Raw genomic sequence first — 17199 nt, forward strand, 5'->3', positions numbered from 1 at the left:
GTTTAATAGTGTATACTGCAGTACCACGTTGTGAGCCATGGGGGCGCTGCTGCTGCTGTCCTCCACTCCATTCTGTCATAACAGTTTATATCTAGTGTCATAACAGTGTAGTTTAATAGTGTATACTGCAGTACCACGTTGTGAGCCATGGGGGCGCTGCTGCTGCTGTCCTCCACTCCATTCTGTCATAACAGTTTATATCTAGTGTCATAACAGTGTAGTTTAATAGTGTATACTGCAGTACCACGTTGTGAGCCATGGGGGCGCTGCTGCTGCTGTCCTCCACTCCATTCTGTCATAACAGTTTATATCTAGTGTCATAACAGTGTAGTTTAATAGTGTATACTGCAGTACCACGTTGTGAGCCATGGGAGCGCTGCTGCTGCTGTCCTCCACTCCATTCTGTCATAACAGTTTATATCTAGTGTCATAACAGTGTAGTTTAATAGTGTATACTGCAGTACCACGTTGTGAGCCATGGGAGCGCTGCTGCTGCTGTCCTCCACTCCATTCTGTCATAACAGTTTATATCTAGTGTCATAACAGTGTAGTTTAATAGTGTATACTGCAGTACCACGTTGTGAGCCATGGGGGCGCTGCTGCTGCTGTCCTCCACTCCATTCTGTCATAACAGTTTATATCTAGTGTCATAACAGTGTAGTTTAATAGTGTATACTGCAGTACCACGTTGTGAGCCATGGGGGCGCTGCTGCTGCTGTCCTCCACTCCATTCTGTCATAACAGTTTATATCTAGTGTCATAACAGTGTAGTTTAATAGTGTATACTGCAGTACCACGTTGTGAGCCATGGGGGCGCTGCTGCTGCTGTCCTCCACTCCATTCTGTCATAACAGTTTATATCTAGTGTCATAACAGTGTAGTTTAATAGTGTATACTGCAGTACCACGTTGTGAGCCATGGGAGCGCTGCTGCTGCTGTCCTCCACTCCATTCTGTCATAACAGTTTATATCTAGTGTCATAACAGTGTAGTTTAATAGTGTATACTGCAGTACCACGTTGTGAGCCATGGGGGCGCTGCTGCTGCTGTCCTCCACTCCATTCTGTCATACCAGTTTATATCTAGTGTCATAACAGTGTAGTTTAATAGTGTATACTGCAGTACCACGTTGTGAGCCATGGGGGCGCTGCTGCTGCTGTCCTCCACTCCATTCTGTCATAACAGTTTATATCTAGTGTCATAACAGTGTAGTTTAATAGTGTATACTGCAGTACCACGTTGTGAGCCATGGGGGCGCTGCTGCTGCTGTCCTCCACTCCATTCTGTCATAACAGTTTATATCTAGTGTCATAACAGTGTAGTTTAATAGTGTATACTGCAGTACCACGTTGTGAGCCATGGGGGCGCTGCTGCTGCTGTCCTCCACTCCATTCTGTCATAACAGTTTATATCTAGTGTCATAACAGTGTAGTTTAATAGTGTATACTGCAGTACCACGTTGTGAGCCATGGGGGCGCTGCTGCTGCTGTCCTCCACTCCATTCTGTCATAACAGTTTATATCTAGTGTCATAACAGTGTAGTTTAATAGTGTATACTGCAGTACCACGTTGTGAGCCATGGGGGCGCTGCTGCTGCTGTCCTCCACTCCATTCTGTCATAACAGTTTATATCTAGTGTCATAACAGTGTAGTTTAATAGTGTATACTGCAGTACCACGTTGTGAGCCATGGGGGCGCTGCTGCTGCTGTCCTCCACTCCATTCTGTCATAACAGTTTATATCTAGTGTCATAACAGTGTAGTTTAATAGTGTATACTGCAGTACCACGTTGTGAGCCATGGGGGCGCTGCTGCTGTCCTCCACTCCATTCTGTCATAACAGTTTATATCTAGTGTCATAACAGTGTAGTTTAATAGTGTATACTGCAGTACCACGTTGTGAGCCATGGGGGCGCTGCTGCTGTCCTCCACTCCATTCTCGTCTTCCCTTTGGTACGAATCACTGGTTCCATCTAAAACAACAACACAGTGATACTGGGGGCGGTTGTGTGTGTGTGTGTGTGTGTGTGTGTGCGTGTGTGTGTGTGTGCGTGCGTTTGTGTGTGTGTGTGTGTGTGTGCGCGTGCGGCTCACCCTCGGACAGACAGAAGGACGCTCCATCGTTTAGGTTGTCTCCCAACTCTGGCGTTCCAAGCCCCTCCCCATCGGAACTCAGCGCAGAGGGAGACTCCTCCCCTTCCTGTGATGTCAGGAACACGGCCGGCCCACCTTTAGGGGACGGGATCTCGATGCCCATCAGACGGTACTTCCTCCTCCGGTTCCCGATCCACGTCTGTCAATAAAACACACAGCTCAACATAATATACTGTTAAGATCCACGTGTGTCAATAAAACACACAGCCCAACATAATATACTGTTAAGATCCACGTCTGTCAATAAAACACACAGCCCAACATAATATACTGTTAACATCCACGTCTGTCAATAAAACACACAGCCCAACATAATATACTGTTAAGATCCACGTCTGTCAATAAAACACACAGCCCAACATAATATACTGTTAAGATTCACGTCTGTCAATAAAACACACAGCCCAACATAATATACTGTTAACATCCACGTCTGTCAATAAAACACACAGCCCAACATAATATACTGTTAAGATCCACGTCTGTCAATAAAACACACAGCCCAACATAATATACTGTTAAGATTCACGTCTGTCAATAAAACACACAGCCCAACATAATATACTGTTAAGATCCACGTCTGTCAATAAAACACACAGCCCAACATAATATACTGTTAAGATTCACGTCTGTCAATAAAACACAGCCCAACATAATATACTGTTAAGATCCACGTCTGTCAATAAAACACACAGCCCAACATAATATACTGTTAAGATCCACGTCTGTCAATAAAACACACAGCCCAACATAATATACTGTTAAGATCCACGTCTGTCAATAAAACACACAGCCCAACATAATATACTGTTAAGATCCACGTCTGTCAATAAAACACACAGCCCAACATAATATACTGTTAAGATCCACGTCTGTCAATAAAACACACAGCCCAACATAATATACTGTTAAGATCCACGTCTGTCAATAAAACACACAGCCCAACATAATATACTGTTAAGATCCACGTCTGTCAATAAAACACACTCTAGGAGCTCAGATGCAAAAACATATACAGTTGAAGTCGGAAGTTTACATACACCTCAGCCAAATACATTTAATCTCAGTTTTTCACAATTCCTGACATTTAATCCAAGTAAAAAGTCCCTGTCTTAGGTCAGTTAGGATCACCACTTTATTTAAAGAATATGAAATGTCAGAATAATAGTTGAGAGAATGATTTATTTTAGCTTTTATTACTTTCATCACATTCCCAGTGGGTCAGAAGTTAACATACAAAAGTTTTGAAAATGACACAAATATACATTTTCACAAAGTCTGCTGCCTCAGTTTGTATGATGGCAATTTGCATATACTCCAGAATGTTATGAAGAGTGATCAAATTAATTGCAATTAATTGCAAAGTCCCTCTTTGCCATGCAAATGAACTGAATCCCCCAAAAACATTTCCACTGCATGTCAGCCCTGCAACAGAAGGACCAGCTGACATCATGTCAGTGATTCTCTCGTTAACACAGGTGTGAGTGTTGACGAGGACAAGGCTGGAGATCACTCTGTCATGCTGATTGAGTTCGAATAACAGACTGGAAGCTTCAAAATGAGGGTGGTGCTTGGAATCATTGTTTTTCCTCTGTCAACCATGGTTACCTGCAAGGAAACACGTGCCGTCATCATTGCTTTGCACAAAAAGGGTTTCACAGGCAAGGATATTGCTGCCAGATTGCACCTAAATCAACCATTTATCCGATCATCAAGAACTTCAAGGAGAGCGGTTCAATTGTTGTGAAGAAGGCTTCAGGACGCCCAAGAAAGTCCAGCAAGCGCCAGGACCGTCTCCTGAAGTTGATTCAGCTGCACTGGGGCACCACCAGTACAGAGCTTGCTCAGGAATGGCAGCAGGCAGGTGTGAGTGCATCTGCACGCACAGTGAGGCGAAGACTTTTGGATGGCCTGGTGTCAAGAAGGGCAGCAAAGAAGCCACTTCTCTCCAGGAAAAACATCAGGAACAGACTGATATTCTGCAAAAGGTACAGGGATTGGACTGCTGAGGACTGGGGTAAAGTCCTTTTCTCTGATGAATCCCATTTCCGATTGTTTGGGGGATCCGGAAAAAAGCTTTTCCGAAGAAGATAAGGTGAACGCTACCATCAGTCCTGTGTCATGCCAACAGTAAAGCAGCCTGAGACCATTCATGTGTGGGGTTGCTTCTCAGCCAAGGGAGTGGGCTCACTCCCCGTGCTTCACGGTTGGGATGGTGTTCTTCGGCTTGCAAGCCTCCCCCTTTTTCCACCAAACATAACGATGGTCATTATGGCCAAACAGTTTTATTTGTGTTTCATCAGACCAGAGGACATTTCTCCAAAAAGTACGATCTTTGTCCCCATGTGCAGTTGCAAACCGTAGTCTAGCACCTCTCCTAAACAGGTGTTCTACTCTGCTAGCCAGCACCTCTCCTAAACAGGTGTTCTACTCTGTTAGCCAGCACCTCTCCTAAACAGGTGTTCTACTCCTCTAGCCAGCACCTCTCCTAAACAGGTGTTCTACTCCTCTAGCCAGCACCTCTCCTAAACAGGTGTTCTACTCTGCTAGCCGGCACCTCACCTAAACAGGTGTTCTACTCTGTTAGCCAGCACCTCTCCTAAACAGGTGTTCTACTCCTCTAGCCAGCACCTCTCCTAAACAGGTGTTCTACTCTGCTAGCCAGCACCTCTCCTAAACAGGTGTTCTACTCTGCTAGCCAGCACCTCTCCTAAACAGGTGTTCCACTCCTCTAGCCAGCACCTCTCCTAAACAGGTGTTCCACTCCTCTAGCCCCTCGCCTAAACAGGTGTTCTACTCTGCTAGCCAGCACCTCTCCTAAACAGGTGTTCTACTCCTCTAGCCAGCACCTCTCCTAAACAGGTGTTCTACTCTGTTAGCCAGCACCTCTCCTAAACAGGTGTTCTACTCCTCTAGCCAGCCCCTCGCCTAAACAGGTGTTCTACTCCTCTAGCCAGCACCTCTCCTAAACAGGTGTTCTACTCTGCTAGCCAGCACCTCTCCTAAACAGGTGTTCTACTCCTCTAGCACCTCTCCTAAACAGGTGTTCTACTCTGCTAGCCAGCACCTCTCCTAAACAGGTGTTCCACTCCTCTAGCCAGCACCTCTCCTAAACAGGTGTTCTACTCCTCTAGCCCCTCGCCTAAACAGGTGTTCTACTCCTCTAGCCAGCACCTCTCCTAAACAGGTGTTCTACTCTGCTAGCCAGCACCTCTCCTAAACAGGTGTTCTACTCTGCTAGCCAGCACCTCTCCTAAACAGGTGTTCCACTCCTCTAGCCAGCACCTCTCCTAAACAGGTGTTCCACTCCTCTAGCCCCTCGCCTAAACAGGTGTTCTACTCTGTTAGCCAGCACCTCTCCTAAACAGGTGTTCTACTCTGCTAGCCAGCACCTCTCCTAAACAGGTGTTCTACTCCGCTAGCCAGCACCTCTCCTAAACAGGTGTTCTACTCCGCTAGCCAGCACCTCTCCTAAACAGGTGTTCTACTCCGCTAGCCAGCACCTCTCCTAAACAGGTGTTCTACTCCGCTAGCCAGCACCTCTCCTCAACAGGTGTTCTACTCTGCTAGCCAGCACCTCTCCTAAACAGGTGTTCTACTCCGCTAGCCAGCACCTCTCCTAAACAGGTGTTCCACTCCTCTAGCCCCTCGCCTAAACAGGTGTTCTACTCCTCTAGCCAGCACCTCTCCTAAACAGGTGTTCTACTCTGCTAGCCAGCACCTCTCCTAAACAGGTGTTCTACTCCGCTAGCCAGCACCTCTCCTAAACAGGTGTTCTACTCCGCTAGCCAGCACCTCTCCTAAACAGGTGTTCTACTCTGCTAGCCAGCACCTCTCCTAAACAGGTGTTCTACTCTGCTAGCCAGCACCTCTCCTAAACAGGTGTTCTACTCTGCTAGCCAGCACCTCTCCTAAACAGGTGTTCTACTCTGCTAGCCAGCACCTCTCCTAAACAGGTGTTCTACTCTGCTAGCCAGCACCTCTCCTAAACAGGTGTTCTACTCTGCTAGCCAGCACCTCTCCTAAACAGGTGTTCTACTCTGCTAGCCAGCACCTCTCCTAAATAGGTGTTCTACTCTGCTAGCCAGCACCTCTCCTAAACAGGTGTTCTACTCTGCTAGCCAGCACCTCTCCTAAACAGGTGTTCTACTCTGCTAGCCAGCACCTCTCCTAAACAGGTGTTCTACTCTGCTAGCCAGCACCTCTCCTAAACAGGTGTTCTACTCTGCTAGCCAGCACCTCTCCTAAACAGGTGTTCTACTCTGCTAGCCAGCACCTCTCCTAAACAGGTGTTCTACTCTGTTAGCCAGCACCTCTCCTAAACAGGTGTTCTACTCTGTTAGCCAGCACCTCTCCTAAACAGGTGTTCTACTCTGTTAGCCAGCACCTCTCCTAAACAGGTGTTCTACTCCTCTAGCACCTCTCCTAAACAGGTGTTCTACTCTGCTAGCCAGCACCTCTCCTAAACAGGTGTTCTACTCTGCTAGCCAGCACCTCTCCTAAACAGGTGTTCTACTCCTCTAGCACCTCTCCTAAACAGGTGTTCTACTCTGCTAGCCAGCACCTCTCCTAAACAGGTGTTCTACTCTGTTAGCCAGCACCTCTCCTAAACAGGTGTTCTACTCCTCTAGCACCTCTCCTAAACAGGTGTTCTACTCCTCTAGCCAGCACCTCTCCTAAACAGGTGTTCTACTCCTCTAGCCAGCACCTCTCCTAAACAGGTGTTCTACTCCTCTAGCCAGCACCTCTCCTAAACAGGTGTTCTACTCCTCTAGCACCTCGCCTAAACAGGTGTTCTACTCCTCTAGCCCCTCTCCTAAACAGGTGTTCTACTCCTCTAGCACCTCTCCTAAACAGGTGTTCTACTCTGTTAGCCAGCACCTCTCCTAAACAGGTGTTCTACTCCTCTAGCACCTCTCCTAAACAGGTGTTCCACTCTGTTAGCCAGCACCTCTCCTAAACAGGTGTTCTACTCTGTTAGCTAGCACCTCTCCTAAACAGGTGTTCTACTCCTCTAGCACCTCTCCTAAACAGGTGTTCTACTCTGTTAGCCAGCACCTCTCCTAAACAGGTGTTCTACTCTGTTAGCTAGCACCTCTCCTAAACAGGTGTTCTACTCCTCTAGCCAGCACCTCTCCTAAACAGGTGTTCTACTCCTCTAGCCAGCACCTCGCCTAAACAGGTGTTCTACTCCTCTAGCCAGCACCTCGCCTAAACAGGTGTTCTACTCTGCTAGCCAGCACCTCTCCTAAACAGGTGTTCTACTCTGCTAGCCAGCACCTCGCCTAAACAGGTGTTCTACTCTGCTAGCCAGCACCTCTCCTAAACAGGTGTTCTACTCTGTTAGCCAGCACCTCTCCTAAACAGGTGTTCTACTCTGCTAGCCAGCCCCTCGCCTAAACAGGTGTTCTACTCTGCTAGCCAGCACCTCTCCTAAACAGGTGTTCTACTCTGCTAGCCAGCACCTCTCCTAAACAGGTGTTCTACTACCTCTCCTAAACAGGTGTTCCACTCCTCTAGTCAGCACCTCTCCTAAACAGGTGTTCTACTCCTCTAGCCAGCACCTCTCCTAAACAGGTGTTCTACTCCTCTAGCCAGCACCTCTCCTAAACAGGTGTTCTACTCTGTTAGCCAGCACCTCTCCTAAACAGGTGTTCTACTCTGCTAGCCAGCACCTCTCCTAAACAGGTGTTCTACTCTGTTAGCCAGCACCTCTCCTAAACAGGTGTTCTACTCCTCTAGCCAGCACCTCTCCTAAACAGGTGTTCTACTCTGTTAGCCAGCACCTCGCCTAAACAGGTGTTCTACTCCTCTAGCCAGCACCTCTCCTAAACAGGTGTTCTACTCTGTTAGTCAGCACCTCTCCTAAACAGGTGTTCTACTCTGTTAGCCAGCACCTCTCCTAAACAGGTGTTCTACTCCTCTAGCCAGCACCTCTCCTAAACAGGTGTTCTACTCTGTTAGTCAGCACCTCTCCTAAACAGGTGTTCTACTCTGTTAGCCAGCACCTCTCCTAAACAGGTGTTCTACTCTGCTAGCCAGCACCTCTCCTAAACAGGTGTTCTACTCTGTTAGTCAGCACCTCTCCTAAACAGGTGTTCTACTCCTCTAGCCAGCACCTCTCCTAAACAGGTGTTCTACTCTGTTAGCCAGCACCTCTCCTAAACAGGTGTTCTACTCCGCTAGCCAGCACCTCTCCTAAACAGGTGTTCTACTCTGCTAGCCAGCACCTCTCCTAAACAGGTGTTCTACTCTGCTAGCCAGCACCTCTCCTAAACAGGTGTTCTACTCTGCTAGCCAGCACCTCTCCTAAACAGGTGTTCTACTCCTCTAGTCAGCACCTCTCCTAAACAGGTGTTCTACTCTGTTAGTCAGCACCTCTCCTAAACAGGTGTTCTACTCCGCTAGCCAGCACCTCTCCTAAACAGGTGTTCTACTCTGTTAGTCAGCACCTCTCCTAAACAGGTGTTCTACTCTGTTAGCCAGCACCTCTCCTAAACAGGTGTTCTACTCCGCTAGCCAGCACCTCTCCTAAACAGGTGTTCTACTCCGCTAGCCAGCACCTCTCCTAAACAGGTGTTCTACTCCGCTAGCCAGCACCTCTCCTAAACAGGTGTTCTACTCCGCTAGCCAGCACCTCTCCTAAACAGGTGTTCTACTCTGTTAGCCAGCACCTCTCCTAAACAGGTGTTCTAGTCTCCTAAACAGGTGTTCTACTCCTCTAGTCAGCACCTCTCCTAAACAGGTGTTCTACTCTGCTAGTCAGCACCTCTCCTAAACAGGTGTTCTACTCTGCTAGCCAGCACCTCTCCTAGACAGGTGTTCTACTCTGTTAGCCAGCACCTCTCCTAAACTGGTGTTCTACTCTGTTAGCCAGCACCTCTCCTAAACAGGTGTTCTACTCTGTTAGCCAGCACCTCTCCTAAACAGGTGTTCTACTCTGCTAGCCAGCACCTCTCCTAAACAGGTGTTCTACTCTGCTAGCCAGCACCTCTCCTAAACAGGTGTTCTACTCTGCTAGCCAGCACCTCTCCTAAACAGGTGTTCTACTCTGCTAGCCAGCACCTCTCCTAAACAGGTGTTCTACTCTGCTAGCCAGCACCTCTCCTAAACAGGTGTTCTACTCTGTTAGACAGCACCTCTCCTAAACAGGTGTTCTACTCTGCTAGCCAGCACCTCTCCTAAACAGGTGTTCAACTCTGCTAGCCAGCACCTCTCCTAAACAGGTGTTCTACTCTGCTAGCCAGCACCTCTCCTAAACAGGTGTTCTACTCTGCTAGCCAGCACCTCTCCTAAACAGGTGTTCTACTCTGCTAGCCAGCACCTCTCCTAAACAGGTGTTCTACTCTGCTAGCCAGCACCTCTCCTAAACAGGTGTTCTACTCTGCTAGCCAGCACCTCTCCTAAACAGGTGTTCTACTCTGTTAGCCAGCACCTCTCCTAAACAGGTGTTCTACTCTGTTAGTCAGCACCTCTCCTAAACAGGTGTTCTACTCTGTTAGCCAGCACCTCTCCTAAACAGGTGTTCTACTCTGTTAGCCAGCACCTCTCCTAAACAGGTGTTCTACTCTGCTAGTCAGCACCTCTCCTAAACAGGTGTTCTACTCTGCTAGTCAGCACCTCTCCTAAACAGGTGTTCTACTCTGCTAGCCAGCACCTCACCTAAACAGGTGTTCTACTCTGCTAGCCAGCACCTCTCCTAAACAGGTGTTCTACTCCGCTAGCCAGCACCTCTCCTAAACAGGTGTTCTACTACCTCTCCTAAACAGGTGTTCTACTCCTCTAGTCAGCACCTCTCCTAAACAGGTGTTCTACTACCTCTCCTAAACAGGTGTTCTACTACCTCTCCTAAACAGGTGTTCTACTCTGTTAGCCAGCACCTCTCCTAAACAGGTGTTCTACTCCTCTAGCCAGCACCTCTCCTAAACAGGTGTTCTACTCTGCTAGCCAGCACCTCTCCTAAACAGGTGTTCTACTCCGCTAGCCAGCACCTCTCCTAAACAGGTGTTCTACTCCGCTAGCCAGCACCTCTCCTAAACAGGTGTTCTACTCCGCTAGCCAGCACCTCTCCTAAACAGGTGTTCTACTCCTCTAGTCAGCACCTCTCCTAAACAGGTGTTCTACTCCGCTAGCCAGCACCTCTCCTAAACAGGTGTTCTACTCCGCTAGCCAGCACCTCTCCTAAACAGGTGTTCTACTCTGCTAGCACCTCTCCTAAACAGGTGTTCTACTCCTCTAGTCAGCACCTCTCCTAAACAGGTGTTCTACTCCGCTAGCCAGCACCTCTCCTAAACAGGTGTTCTACTCCGCTAGCCAGCACCTCTCCTAAACAGGTGTTCTACTCTGCTAGCACCTCTCCTAAACAGGTGTTCCACTCCTCTAGCACCTCTCCTAAACAGGTGTTCTACTCCTCTAGCCAGCACCTCTCCTAAACAGGTGTTCTACTCTGTTAGCCAGCACCTCTCCTAAACAGGTGTTCTACTCTGTTAGCCAGCACCTCTCCTAAACAGGTGTTCTACTCTGCTAGCCAGCACCTCTCCTAAACAGGTGTTCTACTCTGTTAGCCAGCACCTCTCCTAAACAGGTGTTCTACTCTGCTAGCCAGCACCTCTCCTAAACAGGTGTTCTACTCCGCTAGCCAGCACCTCTCCTAAACAGGTGTTCTACTCTGCTAGTCAGCACCTCTCCTAAACAGGTGTTCTACTCTGCTAGTCAGCACCTCTCCTAAACAGGTGTTCTACTCTGCTAGCCAGCACCTCTCCTAAACAGGTGTTCTACTCTGCTAGTCAGCACCTCTCCTAAACAGGTGTTCTACTCTGTTAGCCAGCACCTCTCCTAAACAGGTGTTCTACTCCGCTAGCCAGCACCTCTCCTAAACAGGTGTTCTACTCTGTTAGTCAGCACCTCTCCTAAACAGGTGTTCTACTCTGTTAGCCAGCACCTCTCCTAAACAGGTGTTCTACTCTGCTAGCCAGCACCTCTCCTAAACAGGTGTTCTACTCTGCTAGCCAGCACCTCTCCTAAACAGGTGTTCTACTCTGTTAGCCAGCACCTCTCCTAAACAGGTGTTCTACTCCTCTAGCCAGCACCTCTCCTAAACAGGTGTTCTACTCCTCTAGCCAGCACCTCTCCTAAACAGGTGTTCTACTCTGCTAGCCGGCACCTCACCTAAACAGGTGTTCTACTCTGTTAGCCAGCACCTCTCCTAAACAGGTGTTCTACTCTGCTAGCCAGCACCTCTCCTAAACAGGTGTTCTACTCCGCTAGCCAGCACCTCTCCTAAACAGGTGTTCTACTCTGTTAGCCAGCACCTCTCCTAAACAGGTGTTCTACTCTGTTAGCCAGCACCTCTCCTAAACAGGTGTTCTACTCCGCTAGCCAGCACCTCTCCTAAACAGGTGTTCTACTCCGCTAGCCAGCACCTCTCCTAAACAGGTGTTCTACTCTGTTAGCCAGCACCTCTCCTAAACAGGTGTTCTACTCCTCTAGCCAGCACCTCTCCTAAACAGGTGTTCTACTCTGTTAGCCAGCACCTCTCCTAAACAGGTGTTCTACTCCTCTAGCCAGCACCTCTCCTAAACAGGTGTTCTACTCTGTTAGACAGCACCTCTCCTAAACAGGTGTTCTACTCTGCTAGCCAGCACCTCTCCTAAACAGGTGTTCTACTCTGCTAGCCAGCACCTCTCCTAAACAGGTGTTCTACTCCTCTAGCCAGCACCTCTCCTAAACAGGTGTTCTACTCTGTTAGCCAGCACCTCTCCTAAACAGGTGTTCTACTCCGCTAGCCAGCACCTCTCCTAAACAGGTGTTCTACTCCTCTAGCCAGCACCTCTCCTAAACAGGTGTTCTACTCTACTAGCCAGCACCTCACCTAAACAGGTGTTCTACTCCGCTAGCCAGCACCTCTCCTAAACAGGTGTTCTACTCTGTTAGCCAGCACCTCTCCTAAACAGGTGTTCTACTCTGCTAGCCAGCACCTCACCTAAACAGGTGTTCTACTCCTCTAGCCAGCACCTCTCCTAAACAGGTGTTCTACTCCGCTAGCCAGCACCTCTCCTAAACAGGTGTTCTACTCCTCTAGCCAGCACCTCTCCTAAACAGGTGTTCTACTCTGTTAGACAGCACCTCTCCTAAACAGGTGTTCTACTCTGTTAGACAGCACCTCTCCTAAACAGGTGTTCTACTCTGCTAGCCGGCACCTCACCTAAACAGGTGTTCTACTCTGTTAGCCAGCACCTCTCCTAAACAGGTGTTCTACTCTGTTAGTCAGCACCTCTCCTAAACAGGTGTTCTACTCTGCTAGTCAGCACCTCTCCTAAACAGGTGTTCTACTCTGCTAGCCAGCACCTCTCCTAAACAGGTGTTCTACTCCGCTAGCCAGCACCTCTCCTAAACAGGTGTTCTACTCTGTTAGCCAGCACCTCTCCTAAACAGGTGTTCTACTCTGTTAGCCAGCACCTCTCCTAAACAGGTGTTCTACTCCGCTAGCCAGCACCTCTCCTAAACAGGTGTTCTACTCCGCTAGCCAGCACCTCTCCTAAACAGGTGTTCTACTCTGTTAGCCAGCACCTCTCCTAAACAGGTGTTCTACTCCTCTAGCCAGCACCTCTCCTAAACAGGTGTTCTACTCTGTTAGCCAGCACCTCTCCTAAACAGGTGTTCTACTCCTCTAGCCAGCACCTCTCCTAAACAGGTGTTCTACTCTGTTAGACAGCACCTCTCCTAAACAGGTGTTCTACTCTGCTAGCCAGCACCTCTCCTAAACAGGTGTTCTACTCTGCTAGCCAGCACCTCTCCTAAACAGGTGTTCTACTCCTCTAGCCAGCACCTCTCCTAAACAGGTGTTCTACTCTGTTAGCCAGCACCTCTCCTAAACAGGTGTTCTACTCCTCTAGCCAGCACCTCTCCTAAACAGGTGTTCTACTCTACTAGCCAGCACCTCACCTAAACAGGTGTTCTACTCCGCTAGCCAGCACCTCTCCTAAACAGGTGTTCTACTCTGTTAGCCAGCACCTCTCCTAAACAGGTGTTCTACTCTGCTAGCCAGCACCTCACCTAAACAGGTGTTCTACTCCTCTAGCCAGCACCTCTCCTAAACAGGTGTTCTACTCCGCTAGCCAGCACCTCTCCTAAACAGGTGTTCTACTCCTCTAGCCAGCACCTCTCCTAAACAGGTGTTCTACTCTGTTAGACAGCACCTCTCCTAAACAGGTGTTCTACTCCTCTAGCCAGCACCTCTCCTAAACAGGTGTTCTACTCTGTTAGACAGCACCTCTCCTAAACAGGTGTTCTACTCTGCAAGCCAGCACCTCTCCTAAACAGGTGTTCTACTCTGCTAGCCAGCACCTCTCCTAAACAGGTGTTCTACTCTGCTAGCCAGCACCTCTCCTATACAGGTGTTCTACTCTGCTAGTCAGCACCTCTCCTAAACAGGTGTTCTACTCTGCTAGCCAGCACCTCTCCTAAACAGGTGTTCTACTCTGCTAGCCAGCACCTCTCCTAAACAGGTGTTCTACTCTGCTAGCCAGCACCTCTCCTAAACAGGTGTTCTACTCCTCTAGCACCTCTCCTAAACAGGTGTTCTACTCTGCTAGCCAGCACCTCTCCTAAACAGGTGTTCTACTCCTCTAGCACCTCTCCTAAACAGGTGTTCTACTCCTCTAGCCAGCACCTCTCCTAAACAGGTGTTCTACTTCTCTAGCCAGCACCTCTCCTAAATAGGTGTTCTACTCCGCTAGCCAGCACCTCTCCTAAACAGGTGTTCTACTCTGTTAGCCAGCACCTCTCCTAAACAGGTGTTCTACTCCTCTAGCCAGCACCTCTCCTAAATAGGTGTTCTACTCCGCTAGCCAGCACCTCTCCTAAATAGGTGTTCTACTCCGCTAGCCAGCACCTCTCCTAAATAGGTGTTCTACTCCGCTAGCCAGCACCTCTCCTAAACAGGTGTTCTACTCCGTTAGCCAGCACCTCTCCTAAATAGGTGTTCTACTCCTCTAGCCAGCACCTCTCCTAAATAGGTGTTCTACTCCGCTAGCCAGCACCTCTCCTAAACAGGTGTTCTACTCCGTTAGCCAGCACCTCTCCTAAACAGGTGTTCTACTCCTCTAGCCAGCACCTCTCCTAAACAGGTGTTCTACTCCTCTAGCCAGCACCTCGCCTAAACAGGTGTTCTACTCCTCTAGCCAGCACCTCTCCTAAACAGGTGTTCTACTCTGTTAGCCAGCACCTCTCCTAAACAGGTGTTCTACTCCTCTAGTCAGCACCTCGCCTAAACAGGTGTTCTACTCCTCTAGCACCTCTCCTAAACAGGTGTTCTACTCCTCTAGCCAGCACCTCGCCTAAACAGGTGTTCTACTCCTCTAGCCAGCACCTCGCCTAAACAGGTGTTCTACTCCTCTAGCCAGCACCTCGCCTAAATAGGTGTTCTACTCCTCTAGCCAGCACCTCTCCTAAACAGGTGTTCTACTCTGCTAGCCAGCACCTCTCCTAAACAGGTGTTCTACTCTGTTAGCCAGCACCTCTCCTAAACAGGTGTTCTACTCTGCTAGCCAGCACCTCTCCTAAACAGGTGTTCTACTCTGCTAGCCAGCACCTCGCCTAAATAGGTGTTCTACTCCTCTAGCCAGCACCTCTCCTAAACAGGTGTTCTACTCCTCTAGCCAGCACCTCTCCTAAACAGGTGTTCTACTCCTCTAGCCAGCACCTCTCCTAAACAGGTGTTCTACTCCTCTAGCCAGCACCTCGCCTAAATAGGTGTTCTACTCCTCTAGTCAGCACCTCTCCTAAACAGGTGTTCTACTCTGTTAGCCAGCACCTCGCCTAAATAGGTGTTCTACTCCTCTAGCCAGCACCTCTCCTAAACAGGTGTTCTACTCTGCTAGCCAGCACCTCTCCTAAACAGGTGTTCTACTCCTCTAGCCAGCACCTCGCCTAAATAGGTGTTCTACTCTGCTAGCCAGCACCTCTCCTAAACAGGTGTTCTACTCCGCTAGCCAGCACCTCTCCTAAACAGGTGTTCTACTCTGTTAGCCAGCACCTCTCCTAAACAGGTGTTCTACTCTGTTAGCCAGCACCTCTCCTAAACAGGTGTTCTACTCTGTTAGTCAGCACCTCTCCTAAACAGGTGTTCTACTCCGCTAGCCAGCACCTCTCCTAAACAGGTGTTCTACTCCGCTAGCCAGCACCTCTCCTAAACAGGTGTTCTACTCTGCTAGCCAACACCTCTCCTAAACAGGTGTTCTACTCTGCTAGCCAGCACCTCTCCTAGACAGCTGTTCTACTCCGCTAGCCAGCACCTCTCCTAAACAGGTGTTCTACTCTGCTAGCCAGCACCTCTCCTAAACAGGTGTTCTACTCTGTTAGCCAGCACCTCTCCTAAACAGGTGTTCTACTCCGCTAGCCAGCACCTCTCCTAAACAGGTGTTCTACTCCGCTAGCCAGCACCTCTCCTAAACAGGTGTTCTACTCTGTTAGACAGCACCTCTCCTAAACAGGTGTTCTACTCTGCTAGCCAGCACCTCTCCTAAACAGGTGTTCTACTCCTCTAGCCAGCACCTCTCCTAAACAGGTGTTCTACTCCCCTAGCCAGCACCTCTCCTAAACAGGTGTTCTACTCCTCTAGCCAGCACCTCTCCTAAACAGGTGTTCTACTCTGCTAGCCAGCACCTCTCCTAAACAGGTGTTCTACTCTGCTAGCCAGCACCTCTCCTAAACAGGTGTTCTACTCCTCTAGCCAGCACCTCTCCTAAACAGGTGTTCTACTCTGCTAGCCAGCACCTCTCCTAAACAGGTGTTCTACTCTGTTAGCCAGCACCTCTCCTAAACAGGTGTTCTACTCTGCTAGCCAGCACCTCTCCTAAACAGGTGTTCTACTCTGTTAGCCAGCACCTCTCCTAAACAGGTGTTCTACTCCTCTAGCCAGCACCTCTCCTAAATAGGTGTTCTACTCCGCTAGCCAGCACCTCTCCTAAATAGGTGTTCTACTCCGCTAGCCAGCACCTCTCCTAAATAGGTGTTCTACTCCGCTAGCCAGCACCTCTCCTAAACAGGTGTTCTACTCCGTTAGCCAGCACCTCTCCTAAATAGGTGTTCTACTCCTCTAGCCAGCACCTCTCCTAAATAGGTGTTCTACTCCGCTAGCCAGCACCTCTCCTAAACAGGTGTTCTACTCCGTTAGCCAGCACCTCTCCTAAACAGGTGTTCTACTCCTCTAGCCAGCACCTCTCCTAAACAGGTGTTCTACTCCTCTAGCCAGCACCTCGCCTAAACAGGTGTTCTACTCCTCTAGCCAGCACCTCTCCTAAACAGGTGTTCTACTCTGTTAGCCAGCACCTCTCCTAAACAGGTGTTCTACTCTGCTAGCCAGCACCTCGCCTAAACAGGTGTTCTACTCCTCTAGTCAGCACCTCGCCTAAACAGGTGTTCTACTCCTCTAGCCAGCACCTCGCCTAAACAGGTGTTCTACTCCTCTAGCCAGCACCTCGCCTAAACAGGTGTTCTACTCCTCTAGCCAGCACCTCGCCTAAATAGGTGTTCTACTCCTCTAGCCAGCACCTCTCCTAAACAGGTGTTCTACTCTGCTAGCCAGCACCTCTCCTAAACAGGTGTTCTACTCTGTTAGCCAGCACCTCTCCTAAACAGGTGTTCTACTCTGCTAGCCAGCACCTCTCCTAAACAGGTGTTCTACTCTGCTAGCCAGCACCTCGCCTAAATAGGTGTTCTACTCCTCTAGCCAGCACCTCTCCTAAACAGGTGTTCTACTCCTCTAGCCAGCACCTCTCCTAAACAGGTGTTCTACTCCTCTAGCCAGCACCTCTCCTAAACAGGTGTTCTACTCCTCTAGCCAGCACCTCGCCTAAATAGGTGTTCTACTCCTCTAGTCAGCACCTCTCCTAAACAGGTGTTCTACTCTGTTAGCCAGCACCTCGCCTAAATAGGTGTTCTACTCCTCTAGCCAGCACCTCTCCTAAACAGGTGTTCTACTCTGCTAGCCAGCACCTCTCCTAAACAGGTGTTCTACTCTGTTAGCCAGCACCTCTCCTAAACAG

General features: G+C 49.1%; 1 protein-coding gene across 2 annotated transcripts in view; it reads right to left on the reverse strand.

Moving 5' to 3' along the window:
• Positions 1–17199, reverse strand: part of LOC129827337 (highly divergent homeobox-like) — an 86164-nt gene that overhangs the window by 15479 nt on the left and 53486 nt on the right. The window contains exons 7-8 of one of the 2 annotated variants that reach the window (XM_055888091.1): positions 2093–2291; positions 1913–1971 (exon numbers count right to left, since the gene is read on the reverse strand). In XM_055888091.1, the coding sequence (XP_055744066.1) occupies positions 1913–1971; positions 2093–2291 (258 nt within the window). Of the gene's footprint in view, positions 1–1891; positions 1972–2092; positions 2292–17199 lie in introns of both variants that reach the window. The other variant, XM_055888092.1, reaches the window with a different exon arrangement.

Source organism: Salvelinus fontinalis, chromosome 29 (assembly GCF_029448725.1).
Source record: "Salvelinus fontinalis isolate EN_2023a chromosome 29, ASM2944872v1, whole genome shotgun sequence".
Lineage (NCBI taxonomy): Eukaryota > Metazoa > Chordata > Actinopteri > Salmoniformes > Salmonidae > Salvelinus > Salvelinus fontinalis.